Genomic DNA, 22,833 nt, shown 5'->3' with positions numbered 1-22,833 from the left:
AACTAATATAAAATAATATTGAATGTCAACTATAATTGACAAATTAAAAAAAAATTTAAAGTAATTATGTGAGGTGAAAGATGTATTAACTAACCTTATGTGGTAATCATTTTGCAGTATATATGTATATTGAATCATCATGTTACACACTTGAAACTTATACAGTGTTATGTCAATTATATCAATAAAATTGCAGGGGAGCAGGAAAAAAGGAATTGAATTTATAGTTAAAACCTTCCCACAAAGAAAACTCCAGGCCCACATAGAATTTAAAAAAGAAATAATTCCAGTGCTAGACAAAGTTCCAGAAAATTAAAGAGGAGGTACTATTTCTCAACACATTCTATGAGGCCAGTATTGCCTTCACACCAAACACCGGGCAAAGACATTAAAGAAAAGAAAACTGTAGATTAGTATCCCTCATGAACATACATTGAAAAATCCTTAACAAAACATAAGGAAAGCAATCAGCACTATATAAAGGATAATACATCCTGCATGACATGTGGGGGCTATCTAACCCAGGAAAGCAAGGTTGTTTCCATATTTGAAAATCAATTACTGTAATACATGATACAAGCAAAAATATATGATCATCTCAATAGATGCAGAAAAAGAATTTGACAAAATTCAACAATCATTGATGACAAAACTCTCAGGAAACAAGGAACAGAAGGGAACTCCCGAAACCTGATAAAAGTGACAGCTAAAATGATATTAAAATGGGAAAGACTGAATGCTTCCTTCTAAGGAAGAAGGCAAGGATATCCACTCTAAAACATTTGCACTGGAGGTCTAACCAGTGCAAAAGGGCAAGGGAAAAAAGGTATATAGATGGTAAAGGAAGGAATAAACTGGTTTTCTTGGCAGAAGACATCATCATTCATGTAGACATTCCTAAAGCTGCTTTATCCAATATGATAGTGACGAATACAGAATAGATGTGTGAATAATACAGAATATTTCCAAAATCACAGAAAGTTCTTCTGGACAATAATGTCTAAGAGATCTACAGAAAAACTGTTACAACTAATACGTTTAGCACTGCTGCAGTATATAAGGTCAGTATACAAAAATGAATTGCATTTCTGTATACTAGCAATTAACAATTGGAAATTGAAATAAAAACAATACACCTGTCCTACCCAAACACTTCCAAATAATTAAAGAAGAGGCAATACTCCCTAACTCATTTTATGAGGCCAACATTACCCTGATACCAAAACCTGGTAAGGATAACACAAAGAAAATTACAGACCAATGTCTCTGATGAATACAGATGCAAAAATCCTAAGCAAAATTCTAGCAAATTGCATGCAACAATGCATTAAAAAGAGTATACATCACGACCAAGTGGGGTTCATCCCTGGGGCACAATGATGGTTCAACATACACAAATCAATCAATGTGTTACACCACATAAACAAAATAAAGGACAGAAATCATGATTATATCAATAAATGCAGGAAAAGCGTTTGACAAGATAAAACATCCATTTATGATTAAAACACTTAATAAAATAGGTATAGAAGGAAAACACATTAACATAATAAAGGCCATATATGACAATCCCTCAGCTAATATCATAATTAACAGTGAAAAACTGAAGCCCTTTGCTCTATGATCAGGAACACAATAGGGCTGTCCCCTATCACCTCTGCTTTTCAACGTAGCATTGGAAGTCCTCGCCAGAGCAATCAGGCAAGAGAAAGAAATAAAAGGCATCCAAATTGGGAATGAAGAAGTTAAGTTGTCACTCTTTGCAGATGACATGATGCTATATATAGAAAAAACCTAAAGACTCCACCCAAAAGCTATTAAAAACAATAAACGAATACAGTCAAGTTGCCAGCTACAAAATCAACGTACAAAAGTCCATTGCATTCCTACTAACAATGAAATCTCAGAAAAAGAAATAAAAAATTCATTTTTGCAATTGCAACAAAAAGCATAAAATAGGAATAAACTTAACCAAGGATATGAAAGACCTATATACTGAAAACTATAAGACATTTTTAAAATAAATTGAAGACACAAAGAAATGGAAAGACATCCCATGTTCATGGATTGGTAGAATCACATAGTTAAAATGGCCATATTACCCAAAGCAATATACAGATTTAATGCAATCCCCATCAAAATCCCAATGACATTTTTAAAAGAAATAAAACAAAAAAATCATCAGATTTGTATGGAACCACAAAAGACCCCAAATAGCCAAAGCAATCCTAAGAAAAAAGAACAGTGCTGGAGGTATCACACTCCCTGACTTCAACTTGTACTACAGGGCAACAATAATCAAAACAGCATAGTATTGACAGAAAAACAGACACACAGACCAATGGAATAGAATTGAAAACCCAGAAATAAACCCACATAAATATGGAGAGACAATTTTTGACAAAGAAGCCAAAAAGATACAATGGAGAAAAGACAGCCTCTTCAATAAATGGTGCTGGGAGAATTGGATAGCCACATGCAAAAGAATGAAACTAGGCTGCTATCTGTCACCGTGTACCAAAATTAATTCAAAATAGATCAAAGACCTAAACATAAGACCTGAAACAATAAACTGCTTAGAAGAAAACATACGTACTAAACGTATGGACCTTGGGTTCAAAGAACATTTTATGAAGTTGACTCCAAAGGCAAGGAAAGTAAAAGCTAAAATAAACGAATGGGACTATATCAAACTAAAAAGCTTCTGCACAGCAAAAGAAAACATCAACAAACTAAAGGGGCAACCAGTCAAATGGGAGGAGATGTTTGCAAACAATGCCTCTGATAAAGGGCTAATATCCAAAATATATAAGGAACTCATAGAACTCAACAACAAGAAAAAACAAACCAATGCAATTGAAAAATGGGCAGAGGACCTGAAGAGACATTTCTCCAAAGAGGACATACAAATGGCAAATAGACATATGAAAAAATGCTCAGCATCACTAATCATCAGAGAAATGCAAATAACCACAATGAGATATCACCTCACCCCAGTTAGAATGGCTATCATCAACAAGACAAATAGTAGTAACGAGTGTTGGAGAAGCTGTGGAGAAAAAAGAACCCTCATACACTGTCGGTGGGAATGCAGATTGGTGCAGCCGTTATGGAAGGCAGTGTGGAGGTTCCTCAAAAAATTAAGAATAGAATTACCATATGACCCAGCAATCCCTCTCCTAGGTATGTACCAAAAAAAATCTGAAAACATTTATCCATAAAGACATATGTGCTCCAGTGTTCATTGCAGCTTTATTTACGGTGGCCAAGACATGGAAACAACCAAAGTGTCCTTCGATAGATGAATGGATAAAGAAATTGTGATATATATACACAATGGAATACTATTTGGCCATAAGAGAAGATGAAATAGTACCATTTGCAACAACATGGATGGATCTTGAAATTATAATCCTAAGCGAAAAAAGTCAGACAGAAAAATTAGAGCACTATATGATTTCACTGATATGTGGTATATAAAACTGTAAACAACAAACAAGACAAACAAATGAAACAAAAACTCAGACATAGACAATAGTTTTGTGGTTACCAGAGGATAAGTGGGGAGAGGGGTTCTAGAAGAGGATAAACGGGGTCAAGTATATTGTGATGGAAGAATTGACTCTGGGTGGTGAACACATAATGTGAGATACAGGTGATGTATTAGAGAATTGTATACCTGAAGTCTGTAACTTTACTAACAGTTGTCACTCCAATAAACTTTAATTTTAAAAAAAAGAAATGAAAAGAATACAATCTACAATAGCATTGAAAAAAAATTTTTAGGAATCTATTTAACAAAGTATGTGTAAGATTTGTACAATATAAACTACAAAACAACATAGCAGAATTAAAGATTTAAATAAAAGCAAGTAAATCATGTTTGAATCAAAAGACTCAGTGTTGTTAAGGTATCATTTCTCCCCAAGATGATGATGATGATGATGAAGATGAAGATGATTGAGGTATAATTGACATATAACATTATATTAGTTTCATGTGTACATCATATTGGTGTGATGTTTATATCCATTGGGAAACGATCACCATGATATGTCTACTTAACATCATCACCATATCGATACAAAATTGTTTTTCTTATGAGAACTTTTAAGATCTTCCTTAGCAACTTCCGAATAGGTAACACAGTATTATTAACTATAGTCACCATGCTGTACATTAGCCAAGATTATTGATCGATTCAGTTCAAACATAATAAAAATTCCAGCAGGCTTTTTTTTTTTTTGTAGAAATTGACAAGATGATTATAAAACGTATTGGGAGATAAATGAACTAGAATACAAAAAAAAAAAAAGAATGTTGGAAAAGGGCTTGAAATGGAAAGACTAACACTGCTTGGCTTCCCTTTTATTGTAAAGTTACATGATTAAGGCAGTGAGATATTACTTACATGGGGGTAGACATAAAGATTGTTGGAACAAATGTAGAGTGCAGAAGTAGATCCAAGCATATGTAGTCAATTGATGTTTGATATATGTGCCAAGATAATTCAGTGGGAAAATGTTAGTCTTTTTAGTTTATGGTACTGGAATAACTAGATACACATAGAGGGTTGAGGAGAGAAGGTGATTGTTGTTCCTTACAACATACACAAAATTAATTCAAAAGGGATCATAGACCTAAATGTAAGAACTAAAACTGCGAAAATTGTAGGAGAAAATCTCTATGATTTTGGGTTAGGCAAAGATTTCTTAAATCACACAAAGCATGAGACATAAAAGAGAAAATTCAATAAATTGAACTTCATCAGAAGTAAAAGCTTCTGCTTATTAAAAGGCACTGTGGGGGCGGCTGGTTGGTTAGAGTGTGAGCTCTTAACAACAAGCTTGCTGGTTCAATTCCTGCATGGGATGGTGGGCTGCGCCCCCTGCAACTAAGATTGAAAACGGCAACTTGACTTGGAGCTGAGCTGCGCTTTCCATAACTAGATTAAAGGACAACGACTTGGAGCTGATGGGCCCTGGAGAAACACACTGTTCCCCAATATTCCCCAATTTGGAAAAAAAAAAAAAAAAAGACTGAAGAAAATGAAAAGGCAAGTTATAGACTGGGAGAAGGTATTTGTAAAACATTTTTCTGATAAACGAGTTATATCCAGAATATATAAATAATTCTTGAACTCAATCAGAAGAACAACAATCGGATGTTTTTAAATGGGCAAAAAAGTTATGAACAGTTATTACACATAGAAGATATACAGATGGCAAACACTCATATGCAAAGAGCTCAACATAATTAGTTGTAGGGAAATACAGACTAAAGTCACAGTGATATACAGGTGCATACCGGATAGAATGGCTAAAATTAAAAAGACTGATAGTACCGTGTGTTTGCAAGGATGTAAGGCAGTGTCAACTCTAATGCATTACTGGTGGGAATGCAAAATGCTACAGCCACTTTGAAAAACACTTTGGCAGTTTCTTAAAAAGTGAAACATAAGCTATCCAGGTTCTGTTGGAGAACTCTGATGTCACAATTTTTTTTTTTAAGTTCTTTCTTCATGGGTTCATCATACAAGTATTCCCCAGAGAAAACTCTATCAGTCTCCTGTCTGGAGGATAAAGGCCAGGCTACCAATGTTCTAAAAGCCAAGCGGGAAAAGCTAGAGAACTCTCAGTATTCATTATATATATATATATATATATATATATATATATATATATATATATATATATATATATATATTTATATTTATATTTATATTTATATTTATATTTATATTTATATTTATATTTATATTATTTATATTTATATTTATATATGTATATATATATATGTATATATATGTATATATAAATTTTTTTTCAATTACAGTTGACTTACAATATTAGTTTCAGGTGTACAGCATAGTGGTTAGACATTTATATAACTTACAAAGTGATTCCCCCGATAAGTCTTGCACCCACCTGACACCCTGTATAGTTATTATAATATTATTGACTGTATTCCCTAAGCTGTACTTTACATCCCCAGAACTATTTTGTAACTGCCAATTTGTACCTCTTAATCCCTTCATCCCCTTACTGAGTCCCCAAACCCCCCTCCCATCTGACGATCATCAGTTTGTTCTCCACATCCATGAGTTTGTGTTTTGTTTGTTTTGTAGACTCCACATATAAGTGAAATCATATGGTATTTGTCTTTCTCTGCCTAACATTTCATTTAGCATAATACTCTCTGGTGTCGCAAAGGCAAGGCTTCATTCTTTTTTTATGGCTGAGTAATATTCCATTGAATACGAGTATATGTACCACTTCTTTATCCATTTGTCTTTTGATTGGAGTATTTAATCCATTTAAAATAATTATTGATAGGTATGTAGTTAGTGCAATTTTATCGTTTTCTGATTGTTTTTGTAGTTCTTTGTTCTTTTGTTAGGCTCTTGTTCTCTTTTCTTGTATGTTGTTGACTGGCTGTAGTGTTGTGTTTGGATTCCTTTCTCTATATTTCTTGTATATCTATTATATATTTTTGGTTTGTGGTTACAATGTGCTTCATGTAAACCAAGCTATATTTATGGCAGCCTATTTTAAGTTGATGGTCACTTAAGTTTGAACACAGTCTATAATCACTACCATTTTTACTCATCCCCTACACATTTAGGTTTTTGTCATTTTTTACGTGTGTGTGTGCGTGTGTGTGTGTCCCTTAATTTCCTGTTGTAATTATACACGATAGTCCTGCTTTTGCCTTTTAACCTTTGTACTAGTTTTAGTGTTGGTTGATCCACCACTTTTATTACGTGTTTGCCTTTGTCAGTGAGGTGTTTTTTTCTTTGCAATATTTTCTTACTCCTATATTTTTTTCCTTCTTAAAAAAGTCCCTTTCACATTTCTGTTTTTAATTAAATTTATTTGGCTGATAATGTTCAACAAAACTGCATAGATTTCAAGTGTACAATTCTATAATACGTCATCTATATATTGCATTATGTGTTCACCATCCAGAGTCAGTACTCCTTCCATCACCATATATTTGACCCAATATTTCTTGTAACACTGGTTTGGTGGTGATGAACTCCTTTAGCTTCTCTTGTCTGGGAAGCTCTTTATCTGTCCTTTGACTCTAAAAGATAGCCTTGCTGGGTAGAGTAATCTTGGTTGTAGGTCCTTGCTTTTCATCACTTTTAATATTTCCTGCCAGTCACTTCTGGCCTACAAAGTTTCTCTTAAGAAATCAGCTGAGGGTCTTATGGAAGCTCCTTTGTAACTTAACTGCTTTTTCCTTGCTACTTTTAAGATTCTATCTTTAACCTTTGGCATTTTAATTATGATATGTCTTAGCATGGATCCATTTGGGTTCATCTTGTTTGGAACTCTGTGCTTCCTGGGCTGGTATGTCTATTTCATTCAAAAGATTAGGAAAGTTTACAGTCATTATTTCTCCAAATGGGTTTTTGATCCCTTGCTCCCTCTTCTCCTTCGGGTACCTCTGTGATGTGAATGTTGGTAGACTTGATGTTGTCCCAGAGGCTCCTAAAACTATCCTCATTTTTTGGATTCTATTTTCTTTTTGATGTTTTGATTGGGTATTTTCCACTACCTTGTCTCCAAATCACTGATTTGATCCTCTGCTTCCTCCAGTCAGCTGTTGATTCCATCTAATGTGTTCTTCATTTCAATTACAGTATTCATTTCTGACTGGTTGGGGTTTTTTTGTTTGTTATTTTGTGGGTTTTTTAAAAATTTTATTGGGGAATATTGGTGAATTGGGGGACAGTGTGTTTCTCCAGGGCCCGTCAGCTCCAAGTAGTTGTCCTTCGATCTAGTCGTGGAGGGCGCAGCTCAGCAACAAGACCAGTCGCTGTTTTCAGTCTTTAGTTTCAGGGGGCACAGCCAACCATCCCATGCAGGAATTGAACCAGCAACCTTGTTGTTGAGAGCTCGCACTCTAACCAACTGAGCCATCTGGTCGCTTCTCTGGAAACTCAGTGGCAGCTCGTGGTCTTCAATCTAGTTGTGGAGGGTGCAACTCAGTGGCCCATGTGGGAATCGAACTGGCATCTTTGTTGAGGTTCTCGCTGAGATTATCAATTCTTCCCCTAAGTTCACTGAGCATCTTTATAATCAGTGTTTTGAACTTTGCATCTGGTGGATTGCTTGCCTCCATTTTGTTCAATTCTTTTTCTGAAGTTTGTTCTTTTATTTGGGACATGTTTCTTTGTTTCCTTATTTTAGATGCCTCCCTGTGTTTGTGTCTATGTATTAGATAGATCTGCTATGTCTCCCAGTCTTGGCAGAGGGGCCTTATGTAGTAGGTGTCCTCTATTTAATCCCCCTCTTCTTAGTACAGGATCCTTGTTCTTGGTCATACCTAATATACCTTTGCCCAAAGACCCTATGTTTTAATCTGCTCAGAGCAGAAATCTGCTTGGGTTGCTTTTCAGACAGGGGTAGTCACCTGGGTGATCAGAATTGCAAAACAATAACTGTAGATTGTTAATTTCTAAAACAAAATTTTGAGAAATCCTTATGTTTGCACTCACCTCCATTCCTTTTTATCAGAGGTACTGGTACTTCCAATTTTCAGGCTTTGAGGGGCTCTGCTTGTAAATCAGGTTGCTTGTCAGGTTTTTCCACTTTACTCTTAGGATTGAGCTTTTTGGATCTGCTTAGTAATTTACCTCTCATCCATTTGCTTCCAGCTTCTAAAATTTTGTTGTTGCCTCTTCTTTCAATTTCCTCATTCATGTGAGTGTGTGTGTGTAAGTCCTGTTTTACGAAGGAGTGAATTGAATGGGTGTGATCAATCTGCCATCTTTACCTGGAGGTCAACAGCCATAATTGTTAGGAAATTCTGACTTTCCACAAGCTAATACTCTGTTTCTCTATAGCTTCACCAGCTAGTTCTAGTTTTGTCCACAAGAGCCACACAAATAACCTTGAAAATTGAAGAGAGCCACTTAATCTCCTCCCAGTATTTTCTTCAAGCCAAACACTCCCAATTCGTTCAACAGTTTTTCTTTTTCTAACTTTAGTAGATTCACAAAGACTTAATGTGATAGGAGAATTTCTGTTCATATTCTTTGTAAAGGCATTAAACTCCTCTCTCATTTATCTTAGCAAAAATTAGGAATCAAAGTTAAATATGTTCAGATGATATCCCTTATATTAATAAACCCCAGTAGTTTGGAGGGCTTGAATTTCGATTTAGGTTCAGCTATCACCCTTTCCTTGTTAACTTTCTAGCCAACTTTTTACTCTAAGAATTGTCATTACCAGAGCTTGGTTTAATTTTGAACTTTTCACAGAGCTGCTTCATGCCATAGCTCTTGCCACGTTTGTAGACTTTATCCTCTTTTCGATATAAGGGTGATAATTTTGGTCTATGCTTATCTTTACTGGTTCAGTCAAACCTAAAATAGCAAAGAGCAAGATGAAGGTGTATAAAGAAGTGTAAGGTAGTTATTTTTGTGATTCCCCATTATTATGTGGGCGGTCAGATGTTTGACAATATGAAAATGTTTTTTAGAAGCCATTTTGGAAAGCAAATGTTTAAAATTAAGCTTTTTGTTTGAGTTGTATATTCAGGTTTTATTACCATGTGCTTTTCATTTTTAGGATAAACAGACAATATTTTGCTATATTTTATTTTTTAAGCTCGCTAGGCCTTCTCTTTGGTCAGGATGTCTGTTCTGCCTGCCTTTTAGGGGTCAGCAATATACTGGTGTAGAAGAAGCACTAGGCTAGCAGAATTAGTTTAGTCCATTTTTAGTCAAAATGTGTGACCTTTTGAAGTTGTTTTCCTTTCCCAGTTCCTTGTTTCTTCGTCAGTAGATCAGATAAATTGGACTACGGTGTTTCCCCAAAAATAAGACCTAACCGGAAAATAGCCCTGGCATGATTTTTCAGGATGACATCCCCTGAGCATAAGCCCTAATGCGTCTTTTGGAGCAAAAATTAATGTAAGACCCAGTCTTATTTTTGGGGAAACACGGTAGAAAATCTAATAAGGTCGCCTTCTAATTCTCATTCCTTGATTTTATGAACATGACAATTCCTACTTCCATAAAGGAATGGCCAGCCTCTTTATCCTATGTAGATACCTCTCTGCTTTCAATCTCTTATTCTACATGTGTTTGCTTATAGAATGTAGTTGGCATTTAATGTAAACTACCTTGCAGCATTACTGAATTGTTTCATGTGTGTATGTCCCATCTTACAAATAGCAAGGACCAAGTCTTCTGTGATGTTTATTTACTCCACAGTGCTGTGAGTAAGCAGGGACTCAGTCTCATGAGCTTGGTGTTTTTTACTTTCAAAAGGCATTGGTCTATTCCATATCATGACTCTGTCTTCATTTAATGAACCCCCTGTGGGGGGCCATTTAGGTTGGTTTGGGTTTTCCCCTGTTACAAACAATATTTTATGAATGCCTGTGTATATAAGTGCCCTCTCTTATGAGGTGGATGTTGGATTAATTCCTAGATAAGAATTACTCTGTCAAAAAGGAGATATTCTGTTCTAGTATCTATTGCCAAACCAGAAAGGTAAAGTGAGTATGGGTGCCAGTCCCTGTTATGTAACCTTAGGGTGAGTTGTTTAATCTCTTCAAACTTCCATTCACACATATGTAAATATAATTGTAGTATTTTACCTGACACATCATAGTCGGATTCTGGCTATCATAAATGCTGGTACATAGTAAATACTACATGATGGTTCCCTTCCTCCTTAGCCTGTAACAAAACGTAACACTGGTTATAGAAATGTACCTTACCATTTTCTTTTTTGTTTTTTCAGCTATGACTCAATACCTGAGATAAAGGAAATCTGCTTTTGAAAAATGAGAGACCTTTTTTCTTTTGGTTGGATTCTTCAACACAGCCAATGAAAACAAAGCACTGTATTTCTTTTCGCTGATATATCACTGTTGTTCCCAAGAAAGAATGGCAGACAATCCTAGACTTCCACCATAAGCAGAGTGACATGTAGAATTATTTGCTGCACATGATGTTCACACAGTGAAAGTCATAAAGAGACAAAGCGGTATTGTTTACATTACTAGAAAAATTAGTAGTTTTTCAATGGCAATAACCCATTCATGAGAGAGGTTTCATTCACTGGAGTAGAGAGGGACCACATTCTGTGGGAGGCAGATGAGCACAGAGCTGATATTTGCTGCACATTCTGTAGCGGTAACGCCTCCCTAACAACACAGAGCAGGTACCAGAGGTGCTTTGCTTTGCTCTTAAAACAAATGGGAGTCAGCCCCTCCGCGAGCCGGCAGCTCAGAGTGGCCATGTGGTGCTAGCAGGTTGTTTCTCTTCGATGAAACGGGGCAAGACTCACTGTGTAGTCTTCCTTCACAGAGGCATTCGTTTGGAAGGAAGCTGACGTTGTTCTTCCTGTTGGTGACAGTATACAATTTTCACATTTTAGTTGCTCCTCACATGCAGTATACTTAATGCTAGTCTATCCCCTACTAACCAAAGGGTGAGTGTCCTTTACTTTGAGTATTGAACTTGCTCCTCTGGAACTCCGTGCTCCAGGTTATTTAACTTTCCCTTTAGAATACATGTAGGGGGGAATAAACAGTATCAGTCACTCCAGTGTTCCCGCTGTCGTACCTTGAACAAAATGTTTATTCCCAGGTTATATGAGGTTTTTAAGAAGGTGGGCAGGCAGTGGTTGGGGGAGGAAAAGCACTGTTTAGACTGCCTCCCCTTTTTTGCTGTGAGCTGGGAGGTGTGCAGTTGGTGGCCTTTTTCCTTTCTGTCTTTAGGACAGTAAGAGACTCCTCACCTCATTTCTGCTCAGTTGGCTCCTGGGTCTGGACTGCGCTGCCATCAGCAGGTCTGCCCTGTCGGCGAACACTCCTCTGCCCAGGAGTGCCAGTGCTTCCTCAGCGCACGTGACTGAGGGGAAAGACCGGTCTCTTAGGTGTTACTGCTTTCGCTCAGACTTTGCAAAAAAGAAATTTATATATATATATACATATATGTATGTATATAATATATAATTATTAATCACCTCTGTCCTTGAGAAAGTCTTGAAATGAATAGAGAATTTATTCCATTGCAATATTTGATTATATAAAGGCACACTGTTCCATCAACAGAAGAAGCAAAAAGGCTGTGTACAAGTTTTTGGTACTATGTACCACCTCTGTTATCCTTCTAAAGCTGAAGTCTTCATGTACTTAAACCATATTCTATTTAATTGTGTTTGATTTTAAAATATATATATATATATATGAATTATATTTAAAATTGTGTCAACTTTCTGCTTTCAGGACATTTATGGCTCTTCTACTGAAATGTGTTGATTCTTCCAAATATTTCCATTTGCTTTATAAAAACCCAGAACATGAACCACTACTGGATCTAGCCTGTGTTGACTGTATGGCACAGACCTGAGCTTTTATGAGGTGTATATGCTGTGATTAACCCGTTTTGTTCTTTTAACAAAATATTTCCATCCATTTCACTTTGCTTTGATCTTTAAATAACAGAAAAGCAATATAAAGATCATAGAATAAAATGTAGTTTTGGGTGACTCTTGCTGCCTCTGCATGTTTTGGAATAATAATTTCTGTAAGACTCTAAGCTATTTAAACTATTGCTTTCAGTTAAGATAATATTAGGCATTTCTTTGTATACATTTTTGTGCTTCTGAGCTAGAGATGTCAATAGTTGTGTGGTTCTTCTGAGAAGAATAGCAGTGTGAGACTAGGTTACTTTTTTCTTCCCCACCTGCTATGGAGCACAGAAGCAGAATGTGACCTCAAATTATTAGCCAGATTTAGTATTTGATCTCAAGTAGATCCTTGTACTTATTTTTAAATTGGAATTGAATTCATGTAGCATTGAGCACCCACTGTGTTCCAGGCTCTATGCTGTGTGCCCACAAAATAGGACTCCCTGGCAGGGTATTTTTAGGTTCAAGGAATCAGTTGAATATCCATCCTTATCATATTGTTGGTATCAACGCATATTGTTGGAAAAGATGTTAGTGAGAAACTTGGTGTGTCTTTATCACTCCTATAAGATTGGATGAAAGTAAAAAGCAAATGTCAACCAAGTCCAGTGAAGAGCAATAAAACAGGGAGCAATGTTTTGTAGCTTTTTCTACTTGGCTTCAGTATTCATTAGAGCTTTATAATACATAAGTAATTGACAGTGCTGGAGCTTTAACAAGTTCAGTAGCATTTGGAGGGGAAGTAATTGACAGTGCTGGAGCTTTAACAAGTTCAGTAGCATTTTGGAATTGTAGAAAATTATATTCTTGTTTGCTGTTTTATTTAAGTACTGATGATAGCTAAACACCGGATGAAGTGGTTGACCTGTCTCAAATGACATTGTTTAGGGTACCTGCCTGACCCACACTGACCATGTTCATACACATTGACTTTTTCCCTCCTCTACTCCCCTCCCCCTTACACCAGATGATTGGACCAGTGTTGATCTCCTGATCCAAACAGGCCCAAGAAAATTCTTTATCTTAAGAATTTTACAGGGGGTAGGAGGGATACCAGACACCACCTGAGATGGTGACTTGGATGGGGCACTTAAAAAGTTAAGACCTGTGAGCCAGTGATTGCTACATGGACAAGCAGAGAAATTTAAAAGAAATCCAGAGACATGAGAGAAAGTGCGTCCGAGAGGAGCTGCCTTGTAGCCTTGAGGACTTTGCTGGTTTCTGGATCTCGCCCTGCATCCTTGTCATGGACTCCGTTAACCCCTCAGGTAGCCTTAGAATGAATTTTGGCTTTCTAAAAATCAATCTGAAGTGAGTTTTTATTACATGCTACCAAAAGGACCTTGACTAAAATACTGTCAGACTGCTCTAATTACTAATGATCGTGTGTGCTCAATGTGTTTGCCAAATACCACTGAATTCTGGAGGATTCTTGAGTAAACCTTTCTTGATCATTTTGTGTATTCCATCAAATGGAATCCTAAACTAATGAAACTAAAAGACATTCCTTCATTTTTATAGGGACTAAATCCCAGGAAAAGGGTAGGTCCTTGCCCTGTTGTGGGATGGTCACCATTAGAACTCAGGCCTTCTGGACCAGGGCCTTTTCATACTTCCCAACATCCTTCTAAAGGGCAAACACCATCCCCACTTTTAGCAACTATAATAAGCCCAGAAATAGAGGGCATTTCTATTAGTGAGTAACTGATAAAAGCTTAAAATGATGGTGGGCAATAATTAGAAAATTTGTGAATGCTGACCACTTCTATGTACTAGGCAAGGTCTCTGGCCATTGGCTGAGTGGCAGTAAATCCCAGGAACAACACCTTTCAAGGTTACAACTTAGGAGACCCACACTAACAGTTACCCTATGAGGCCCTTTACAGGTGAGTGCTGTGGGCACTTAGGAGGCCTCTCTGCTTGGGCAGGATTGGGAATGGCTCATAGTTGGAGGTACGATACTGTGGATTTTGGACATGTGGAAAGGGCCGTGGAGGGCATTGGAGGGAGAGCAAAGGTCCAGAGGGCTTTTATGTTCAGGGAGGAAGAAGCCTATCTGCTTACCCGTCACACAGGGTGGTGAGTATTTCTGCCTTAGTAATTTTTTGCAAATATTTCCTCAATCTGTTACCTTCAAACTGCCGACTCTGGCACGGTTGGTGTCAGAACTCACCTGAACGATTAAGCCCCTTGCTGAAAGCTGGTTGGTAATGCATCCCCCACCCCCGGGCACCACTGGTGCCTGTAGGACTGCTACTTAGTTGTCTCTGAATAGCATTTGCAAGCACAGTCTGGGCAGTAGGGCCTCTGGGCCCAGCCTGTGGTGGGTGGGCAAGGTGCCTGGAAAGAATGGGCTTAAGTTAAGCTTGAAGGGAGCTGGGATTTACCAAGAAGCAAGTGAGAGGATTGTGGTGATTGGCATTTCCCCCCTCCTTCAGATACCCGAGTCACCTACCTTGAATGTACCTTTAGCTCACTCATTCATCCCAAACTGGCCTTCGCCTGTATCACAATAGGAATCCCACATGCCAGACATGTCATGGAAAAGGCTCTAGCTGAAAAACACTTTGGACCTCCAAACCAGGAGTAGCTCTTAGCAGGCGCCCAGCCTGTGGGCTCACCAAAGTCCAGGAGTTCCACCCAGATCTTAGGTTTGGCAACGAGCATCTTGACAAAAGCAACTTTTGTTCTTTCCAATTACAGAACTACTGGTTTACAAATGTTCACTCGCTAAGTGCCAGGCACTGTTTATGGTACAGGGACACCGGAAGCAATAAAACAAACTTCTAGGCCCCTTGGAGCTTCCATTCGACAGAGGAGGAGATAGAAGATGGAAGTTTCGTCTAATGTGGACTAGTATTTTTGACTCAAGGTGACCTTTTGAGCCTATGCTTCAGCACCTTTTCCTTTCAAAGTCTTGCTGGACTCATAGGAAGACCCATAGGGAGAGGGGTTGCCCTTCCATGACCTCTCACCTCCCCCTTTTGCAAGCGCCTACCTTACAGAGCCCCTCAAGGACTCATTTATTCATTGCAAGACTAGACACACTCAGGTGTAGAGCATCTGGTTGACATAGGGGTAGGCAGCTTGATATCTGAGGCTCTCATGGCAAGTCGCTCTGAATAGGTTAAGGCTAAAAAGAGGCCACCGGCTCAGTCTCAGCCCCATTCCCTTGGGGTTCTGCAGAGCTGTGGTAAATGTGATTTCTTAGAAACCAGAAACGACGAGTGTGAAGTTATTCCATGCATGTGATATAAAATCCTGACCTGGGAAAAACCTAGCTAGCCATTGAGCTGATTAGCTCCTGAGTCTTATTTTTACTTTATTTTTATTTTTAAAAGATTATTGGGGAAGGGGAACAGGACTTTATTGGGGAACAGTGTGTACTTCCAGGACTTTTTTCCAAGTCAAGATTGTTGTCTTTTCTATCTTAGTTGTGGAGGGTGCCGTTCAGCTTCAAGTTGTCCTTTCAGTCTTAGTTGTGGAGGGCGCAGCTCAGCGTCCAGTTGCTGTTGCTAGTTGCAGGGGGCGCAACCCACTATCCCTTGCAGGAGTCGAACCGGCAACCTTGTGGTTGAGATCCCACTGGCCCATGTGGGAATGAACCGGCAGCCTTCAGAGTTAGGAGCACAGCTCCAACAGCCTGAGGCACCGGGTCGGCCCCCCTGAGTCTTATTTTAATGATAAAAATAATAACCAGCATAACTGAGTACTTACTGTATGCCAGGCACCATCTCACTTGATCCATGTGACAGTCTTAAAATAGTACTTTTCCCTTGTTATAAACGAGGCGACTGAGGCTTAAGAGGTAAAGGAATTTCTCCAGGGTCTTACAGCAAGGAATCAAATCCAGGCAGCAAGACTGCCCTCTTCCCCACTGCAAATTGTTGCCTCTTCTGTCATTTTGCTACTTTACTCACTAAACACTAATATAGCAGATGTCCACAGTTTAAAAAAAATTTAGGGATTGTGGCTTTAAAAATATTCCATCTGTTACCTTAAAGCACTAGTTCTTAAACTTTCACGTGCATCACAATCCCCTGGAGAACTTGTTAAAGCAGATTGCTGAACCTAACCCCCACAGTCTTGGTAGGATTTTAGTAGGTCTGGGGTGGAGCCAGAGAATTCTCTTTTTTAACAGGTTCTCAGGTGATGCCATTGCTGCTCCAGAGACCACGCTTTTGAGAATCACTGCCTTACAATCTTTCATGTAAATTGGGAAACAAATATTTTCATTCCTTTTTATTGGAAATGCCCATGCTACACAAAACTGTAGTTTGAGACCTATTACTCATGATTCACTCAAAAGAAGCACATAAATTTTGTATTAGTATTCAGATGTTTATCAGAGCTTAGAGCACTCAAACACCACACCACTGTCTCAGTCAGTGGGCAGGTCTGAGACCATGGAGTCAAGTCTTCCCCGGGGTAAGGCTGAGAAGAGGCCACAGACCAGTCTCTGCCCCAGGGTCTTCAGCTCCCCGGCCTCCAGGCCTCTGCTGGGGACAGTGCACCTGACATACTGCTCTAGGGCTGAGAACAAGGGCTGCTGGGATCACACCCAAGGTCCCAGTGGAACCTAATGCACAAATGCTGTCTGTCCATTTCCTTCTAGTTTCCCCCATGTCTGAAGTCCTCCTGACCATGCCTTTCCTGACCTGTCTCTTCTGCTGTCCTTTTGAAGTCCCTCCCATAGGCCATTGGTGCCTCATTCTTACTTTCTTCCCCTCTTCACTGCTCCCTCCTCTCTGTTCTTTTAGCGCATAGTTCCTGAGGGCCTGTTTTATGCCTGTTCTACTTGCTGAGGTACTTGGAGTCCCCAGGACAAACATACTGCCTACCCTCCTTGCAGTCTAGAAAACAATGACAATTCATGTGATGAGTATTATGGGAGTGAGCAAGGAACCTGTTGGGAGGAAGGGGGCTCAAAGTCTAGGTGGACCCCCCTTTGGTATTCCACATATTTCCTGATCATCTCAGTCTTTCCCCGGGACATCTGCATGTATCTTTTCCCTCAAGACACCATAATTTCTTCACAGTCCTGACACATTCTGGCCACTCCCCACCCCCAACCAGACCAGGACTTTGTCTCAGCATTGTCCGTGACCTGCCTCTCCCAGGCAGTGCTGCTTGCATATCTTTGTTCCACTTTTCTCCATTGCTCCCTGGGGAGGGTGTCCTCTCATCTCTGCCACCTGCTCGGCTTCAGGACACTCCTGGCTGTCTTTCTCCAGGTCTTTGATGCACCAATCCTAGCTTTCATTGCTCCTTCATCCTCACCCCAGGAAACTCCTGTCCATGATGGCGATCCACCCAACAACCCAACCTAGAGTTCTCTGTCCTTTTCTGTTCCCAAGAAGTTACACCCATAATTAGACTTTGTTGTCTCCTGCAACTGCTCTACCTCTGGTTTCTCCTCACATTTTGGCCCACAGCAACCTCAAATGTTGCAAGTTGTGTATGAGTATACATTCCTCCTATTGGAATGGGTTAAGAAAGGGGAGGGAAGAAATTTAGTAGATATTCCAGGGAGTATTCCCTCACTAGTATACGAGTCAGGTTTTGTAAACCAGCCTTTTAAAGAGCAATTTCAAAAGCAATAAATGAGTACATAGTTTTGTTGTAAGAACTACAAACATGCACCTACATGTAAGTTGGGGTGGGGGAGGACAGTCCTAACATCATGACTTGGATCAAACTTTCCAATGACATTGTCATACAAGTAGTTTAAAAGGCTGCATCTCAACTTAGATGCAACTGAAGAAGATTCGCCTCAAGAAACCGGCTCTAAAGAGTGATGAAGACATTGATGTCCAAGATGCATGTAGAGTTTGAATAAAATTGTTACCTGAAATGTGAATGGAAGGGAAAAAGCAATATTTTGTATTACTGTATTATTGTATATAATGTTATTTTAAATATGCATGTGTAACTAATAAACTAGATATTATAACTAGATGTCTGACTATTTCATCAACATTCCAAAAAGTTTAAATACTCAGATTGATACCTTAATTTTTTTCATTAGGAAACTAGGGATTTGCCTTAAGTATAGGATCACATATCGTAAATGAACTCCCTGTTGTCTGCTGAATAAAGTCCAAATTCCTTACTTAGCATTTAAGGCCCTGAGTGACTCTAGCTTTCTAGACCTTGGGATACTGGACCATAAAGTACACCTCTCCCCATTCTTTCCTTGGGCTTTTACAGCTCATAGCCTGTGCCTTTGCTCAATGCCCACAATTTAAAATGACCTACCCCACCGTCTGCCTACAGAAGTCCTTCTCCTCATCTTTGAAGGCTGGTTTACTTCCTCCGCCTCCTCCTCGAGAAGCTTTCTCTGATGCTCAGTCCGTCTGAGTCCCCCTGAGCACACCTCTCACAGCATCCAGTTTGGCATCAGCCAGGGTCAGTTCTGGGCCTGTCTGCTCCAGTGGATGCGAGTGAGCCCTTCCCAGGAAAGGTCTGGGTTTTGGTCATGGCCCAGGAGATGACTGGGAGGTGGGGAAGGTTGGCTTTAAATGAACCAGGCCCAGCTGATGGCCTTCCATCTGCCTAGGATCAGAACTAAGCCTTTCTGTGTGTCAGGCTGAAGGGCTCCCTGACTGCTCCTAGCAAGAGGATGATGTGGAGATGTCTCTCTCTTGTGATAGCCAGCAGTTCACGAGGTGTGACTTGCAGGTGTGTGAGTGTCCTGAGACCCTTTCAGGAGGTCAGCAAGGTCAAAACTATTTTCACAATAACACAAAGACATTAATTGCCTTTTCACCATGTGAATTTTTGCAGTGATAAAGCAAGGGTGGGTGAGACTTCTGGTCCTTTACAGTGACACCAAACTACCAGTAGTGATATTCTTCACCAACAAGAACTTGCCATTAAAAAAAAAAAAAGCCAGTTTCCCATGAGAATGTTCTTAACGAAGCAGTAACAATTATTTCATTAAATTTCTGTCTACTAATGCATGTTTATTAATACAGAGGACAAAAAGGGAAGTATGCATAAAGCCCTTCTGCACACTGAAGTATCATGCTTGTCTCCAGGAAAAGCACTATGCTGGTGTTTGAGTAGTGAGCACAACCAGTCACCGTTGTCATGGACTACCAAGAGAGGACAACTGACAAACTGGTTATTCACATGTGGGTATTTAAAAGACATTTTCTTGAAAATGAATGAAAGCCTGTCTCTTCAAGAAGAAAACACTAACAGTATTGATTGCTAAGGATAAAATTTGAATTTGCAAACAAAAATTAGAATTTTGGAAAACGTATTCACCACTGTGAGCTTGATAGCTTCCCAATATGTAGAGGCATTTATGATAAGATCTGGTTAACAAAGGTGATTTTTTAAAATATAGGGGGCGGCCGAATGGCTCAGTTGGTTAGAGCACAAGCTCTGAACAACAGGGTTGCCGGTTCAATTCCCACATGGGCCAGTGAGCTGCGCCCTCCACAACTAGATTGAAGACAATGAGTTGCCGCTGAGTTTCTGGATGTGTGGCTGGATGGCTCAGTTGGTTAGAGTGCGAGCTCTCAACAACAAGGTTGCCAGTTCAATTCCCACATGGGAGGGTGGGCTGCACCCCTTGCAACTAAAGACTGAAAACAGCAACTGAACTTGGAGCTGAGCTGTGCTCTCCACAACTAGATTGAAGGACAATGACTTGGAACTGATGGGCCCTGGAGAAACACAGTTCGCCAATATTGCCCAATAAAAATTTATAACAAAAAAATATGATGAATTGTCAACATTTGGAAGATCTGCGTAACGCAATGAACAATATTTTCCAAATAACCAATGCATGATGTACAAAACCATGCGTAGGTGAAAGATTCATTCAACATACAAGGTCCACATATAGATTTTAATATACTCGTGACAGTATGAGAAGCTCATTGATACGGTTTCAGATTCTACATTGCAACTAACCTTTAAGAAACACTTGTCAAGTTTTGGTGCAGTATCAAAGAAGAGTATCCACACGGCTATTAAAATACTCCTCCCTTTTCCAACTGCGTATCTTTGAGGCCAGAATTTCTTCATATGCTTCAGCCAAAACAACAGGTTGAATGCAAAAACAGATGAGAATATAGCTGTCTTCTGTTTAGCCAGACATAAAAGAGATTTGCAAAAATGCAAAAGAACACCCACTAATTTTTTTGTTTTAAAAGTATCATTTTCATATTTACATAATTACATATAATATGTAATTTATGTTAACATTAATGAGTGTGTTTTTTAAATGAACTATAAAATAAATATTTCAAGCATTTCTCTTTTAACTTCTGATACAGTATCTGTCCATAGATATAACCCTCACAGACAAAGTTCTTTGAGATCTTCAAAACATTCTAAACATTAGAAGGGCTCCTGAGATGAAGAACTTTGGGAAGTGCCCACTAGTCCAACTCAGGCTGGTGGTGGTGGAAGCCACACCAGGAGGCCAAGGTTTATCTACACTGTGCTGCTTGCATGAAAGTAGGCTCAATTCCATATTGTGCCACATCCTTGCTGTGGGATCTTCTGCCTTTCTGTCACATCTCTGAGCTAGTGTCACCTGTAGACATGCAGATAGTGATACTTCAGCAGCTGGTGATGGCAGAGTGAGAGAAGGTCACTGCTTTGAGAAACATTTGGTAATGTAATCAAAAGGTCCTGGTCAAGAGTGTGAAGAGTTGATTGGTTTTCTTTGGTTTATTACAAAGACCCTTCTGAATAATCTCATTTCCGAGGGTGCTCTCACTAGTGCAGATCCAGCATTTGTGCAGACATTTGGTTCCTCATTCGAGGCATCTAATCATGAGGGTTTATTTCGAGTTGTGTAATTGCCAGTGCTGGAAAACAGACTTCCTTCTTTTTGCCTTACCATGGTGAGAATTGCTGATTTGATGTCTTCACCCAACTCAAGGGGAAGTGAATGTTGTGTCTTGACCGCAGGGCCCCAACTGTCTCCTCTGCCTCCTGGGGACCTGACCTGGATCCCTGCCTGAAGTTACCCACATCACTGACATGCTGGGTCTCGGGAGGGAAACTCATGGAGGATGTGGGCAGAACCCACTGGCAACAAGATCTTAGACTGTATATCGTCTTGGTGCAGAAAAAGCAGAGATCCATGGAACCAGATGGAAAGCCCTGAGACACACTGTGAGTGAGGTTCATCCTCCGCACTGGCTAACTGAGGTGGGAAGGGAGGAGGGACCTCAGGAGAAGCTGGCAGACCCACTGTCCTCCCCAAGGCTTCACTAGGGGGCGCCTCCTCTAGAGAATTTACAAAAACCTGATTTCATGGGCACCCAGAGTTCAGGGTGAGAGATTTTTCTCAAGAACAGTTCATGTTAATTAAGTTCCCAAATTTCACCAAAGAGTCAATTTATTGATTTATGAGGAAAAGTTCAACTGTTAAAAAGTAAACCAGAAAGAGCACTTGACAAAATCCAATACCCAATCGTGATAAAAATTCAGAAAACTAGGAATAGAAGGGAACTTCTCTAAATTTTGACATTTGTCAAAACCCATAGAATGTACAACACCAAAAGTGAACCCTGAAGTAAACTATGGACTTTGGGTGATGATGATGTGTCAAGGTAGGTTCATGCTTGTTAAAAACTGTCCCACTCTGCTGGGGGATGTTGATAATGGGGGAGGCTGTTCCTGTGGGGACAGAGGGGATATGGGAAATCTCTCTACCTTCCCCTCAGTTTTGCTGTGAACCTAAAACTGCTTTTTAAAAAAAGTCGATTAAAAAAAAAAAAAGTAAACCAAATGATGTTGTGCCCTTGTTTAGAACCCTAAAAGTCTTATTTGACCCAGGGAAAAACCAAAGTCCTGTGACCTATGAGACCCTATAGCATCTGGTGTGTTTTCTCTGTGACCTCATCTCCATCACCTTTCCCCTCGGTTACTCAGCTCCAGCCACACTGGGCTACAGGCATGCTCCTGCCTCAGGGCTTTTGAACTTGCGGTTCCTTCAACTTGAAATGCTCTCCCTCTATCTGCATGGATCACACCCTCACTTCCTTCTGGTCTTTATTCAGATGTCACCTTCTTAGTGAGGCCATCGTTGGTCATCTTTTCTAAAATTGTATCCTTCCCTCCATACTTTGTATCTCCCTTCCCAGATTCAGTTTTCTCCTTGTTACCTGTCAATAGCTAACATCCTATCAGTTTTATTTATCCTACTTATGGCCTGTTTTCCCCACTAGAGAATAAGCTCCTTGAGGGCAGGCATCTTGTCAGTTTTGTTCACTCATAAGTACTTGTTGAATAAATGAATAAATGACTGTCTGGTGGGCTAGAATGCTTGTATCAGAAGATCATGACATGCCTCAGCACTGCAAAGCCATATGGGAAGCCAAAGCTTCAGGGGTACTAAGCGAGCTGGAATCAGAGCCAAGGT

The 22,833-nt window shown here is 39.4% G+C and overlaps 1 protein-coding gene across 3 annotated transcripts in view; it reads left to right on the top strand.

Moving 5' to 3' along the window:
• The window catches only part of AKAP10 (A-kinase anchoring protein 10), an 81,433-nt gene extending 70,532 nt beyond the window's left edge, over positions 1-10,901 (top strand). For all 3 annotated transcript variants that reach the window (XM_074320663.1, XM_019757410.2, XM_074320664.1), the window contains one exon: positions 10,764-10,901. In XM_074320663.1, the coding sequence (XP_074176764.1) occupies positions 10,764-10,769 (6 nt within the window). In that variant the 3' untranslated portion in view covers positions 10,770-10,901. The remainder of the gene's footprint in view (positions 1-10,763) is intronic.
• Positions 10,902-22,833: the final 11,932 nt, after the last annotated feature.

The sequence above is a fragment of the Rhinolophus sinicus genome, linkage group LG15 (genome assembly GCF_036562045.2).
Source record: "Rhinolophus sinicus isolate RSC01 linkage group LG15, ASM3656204v1, whole genome shotgun sequence".
In the NCBI taxonomy this organism is placed as follows: Eukaryota; Metazoa; Chordata; class Mammalia; order Chiroptera; family Rhinolophidae; genus Rhinolophus; species Rhinolophus sinicus.
This window is presented reverse-complemented; position numbering and strand designations above follow the sequence as displayed.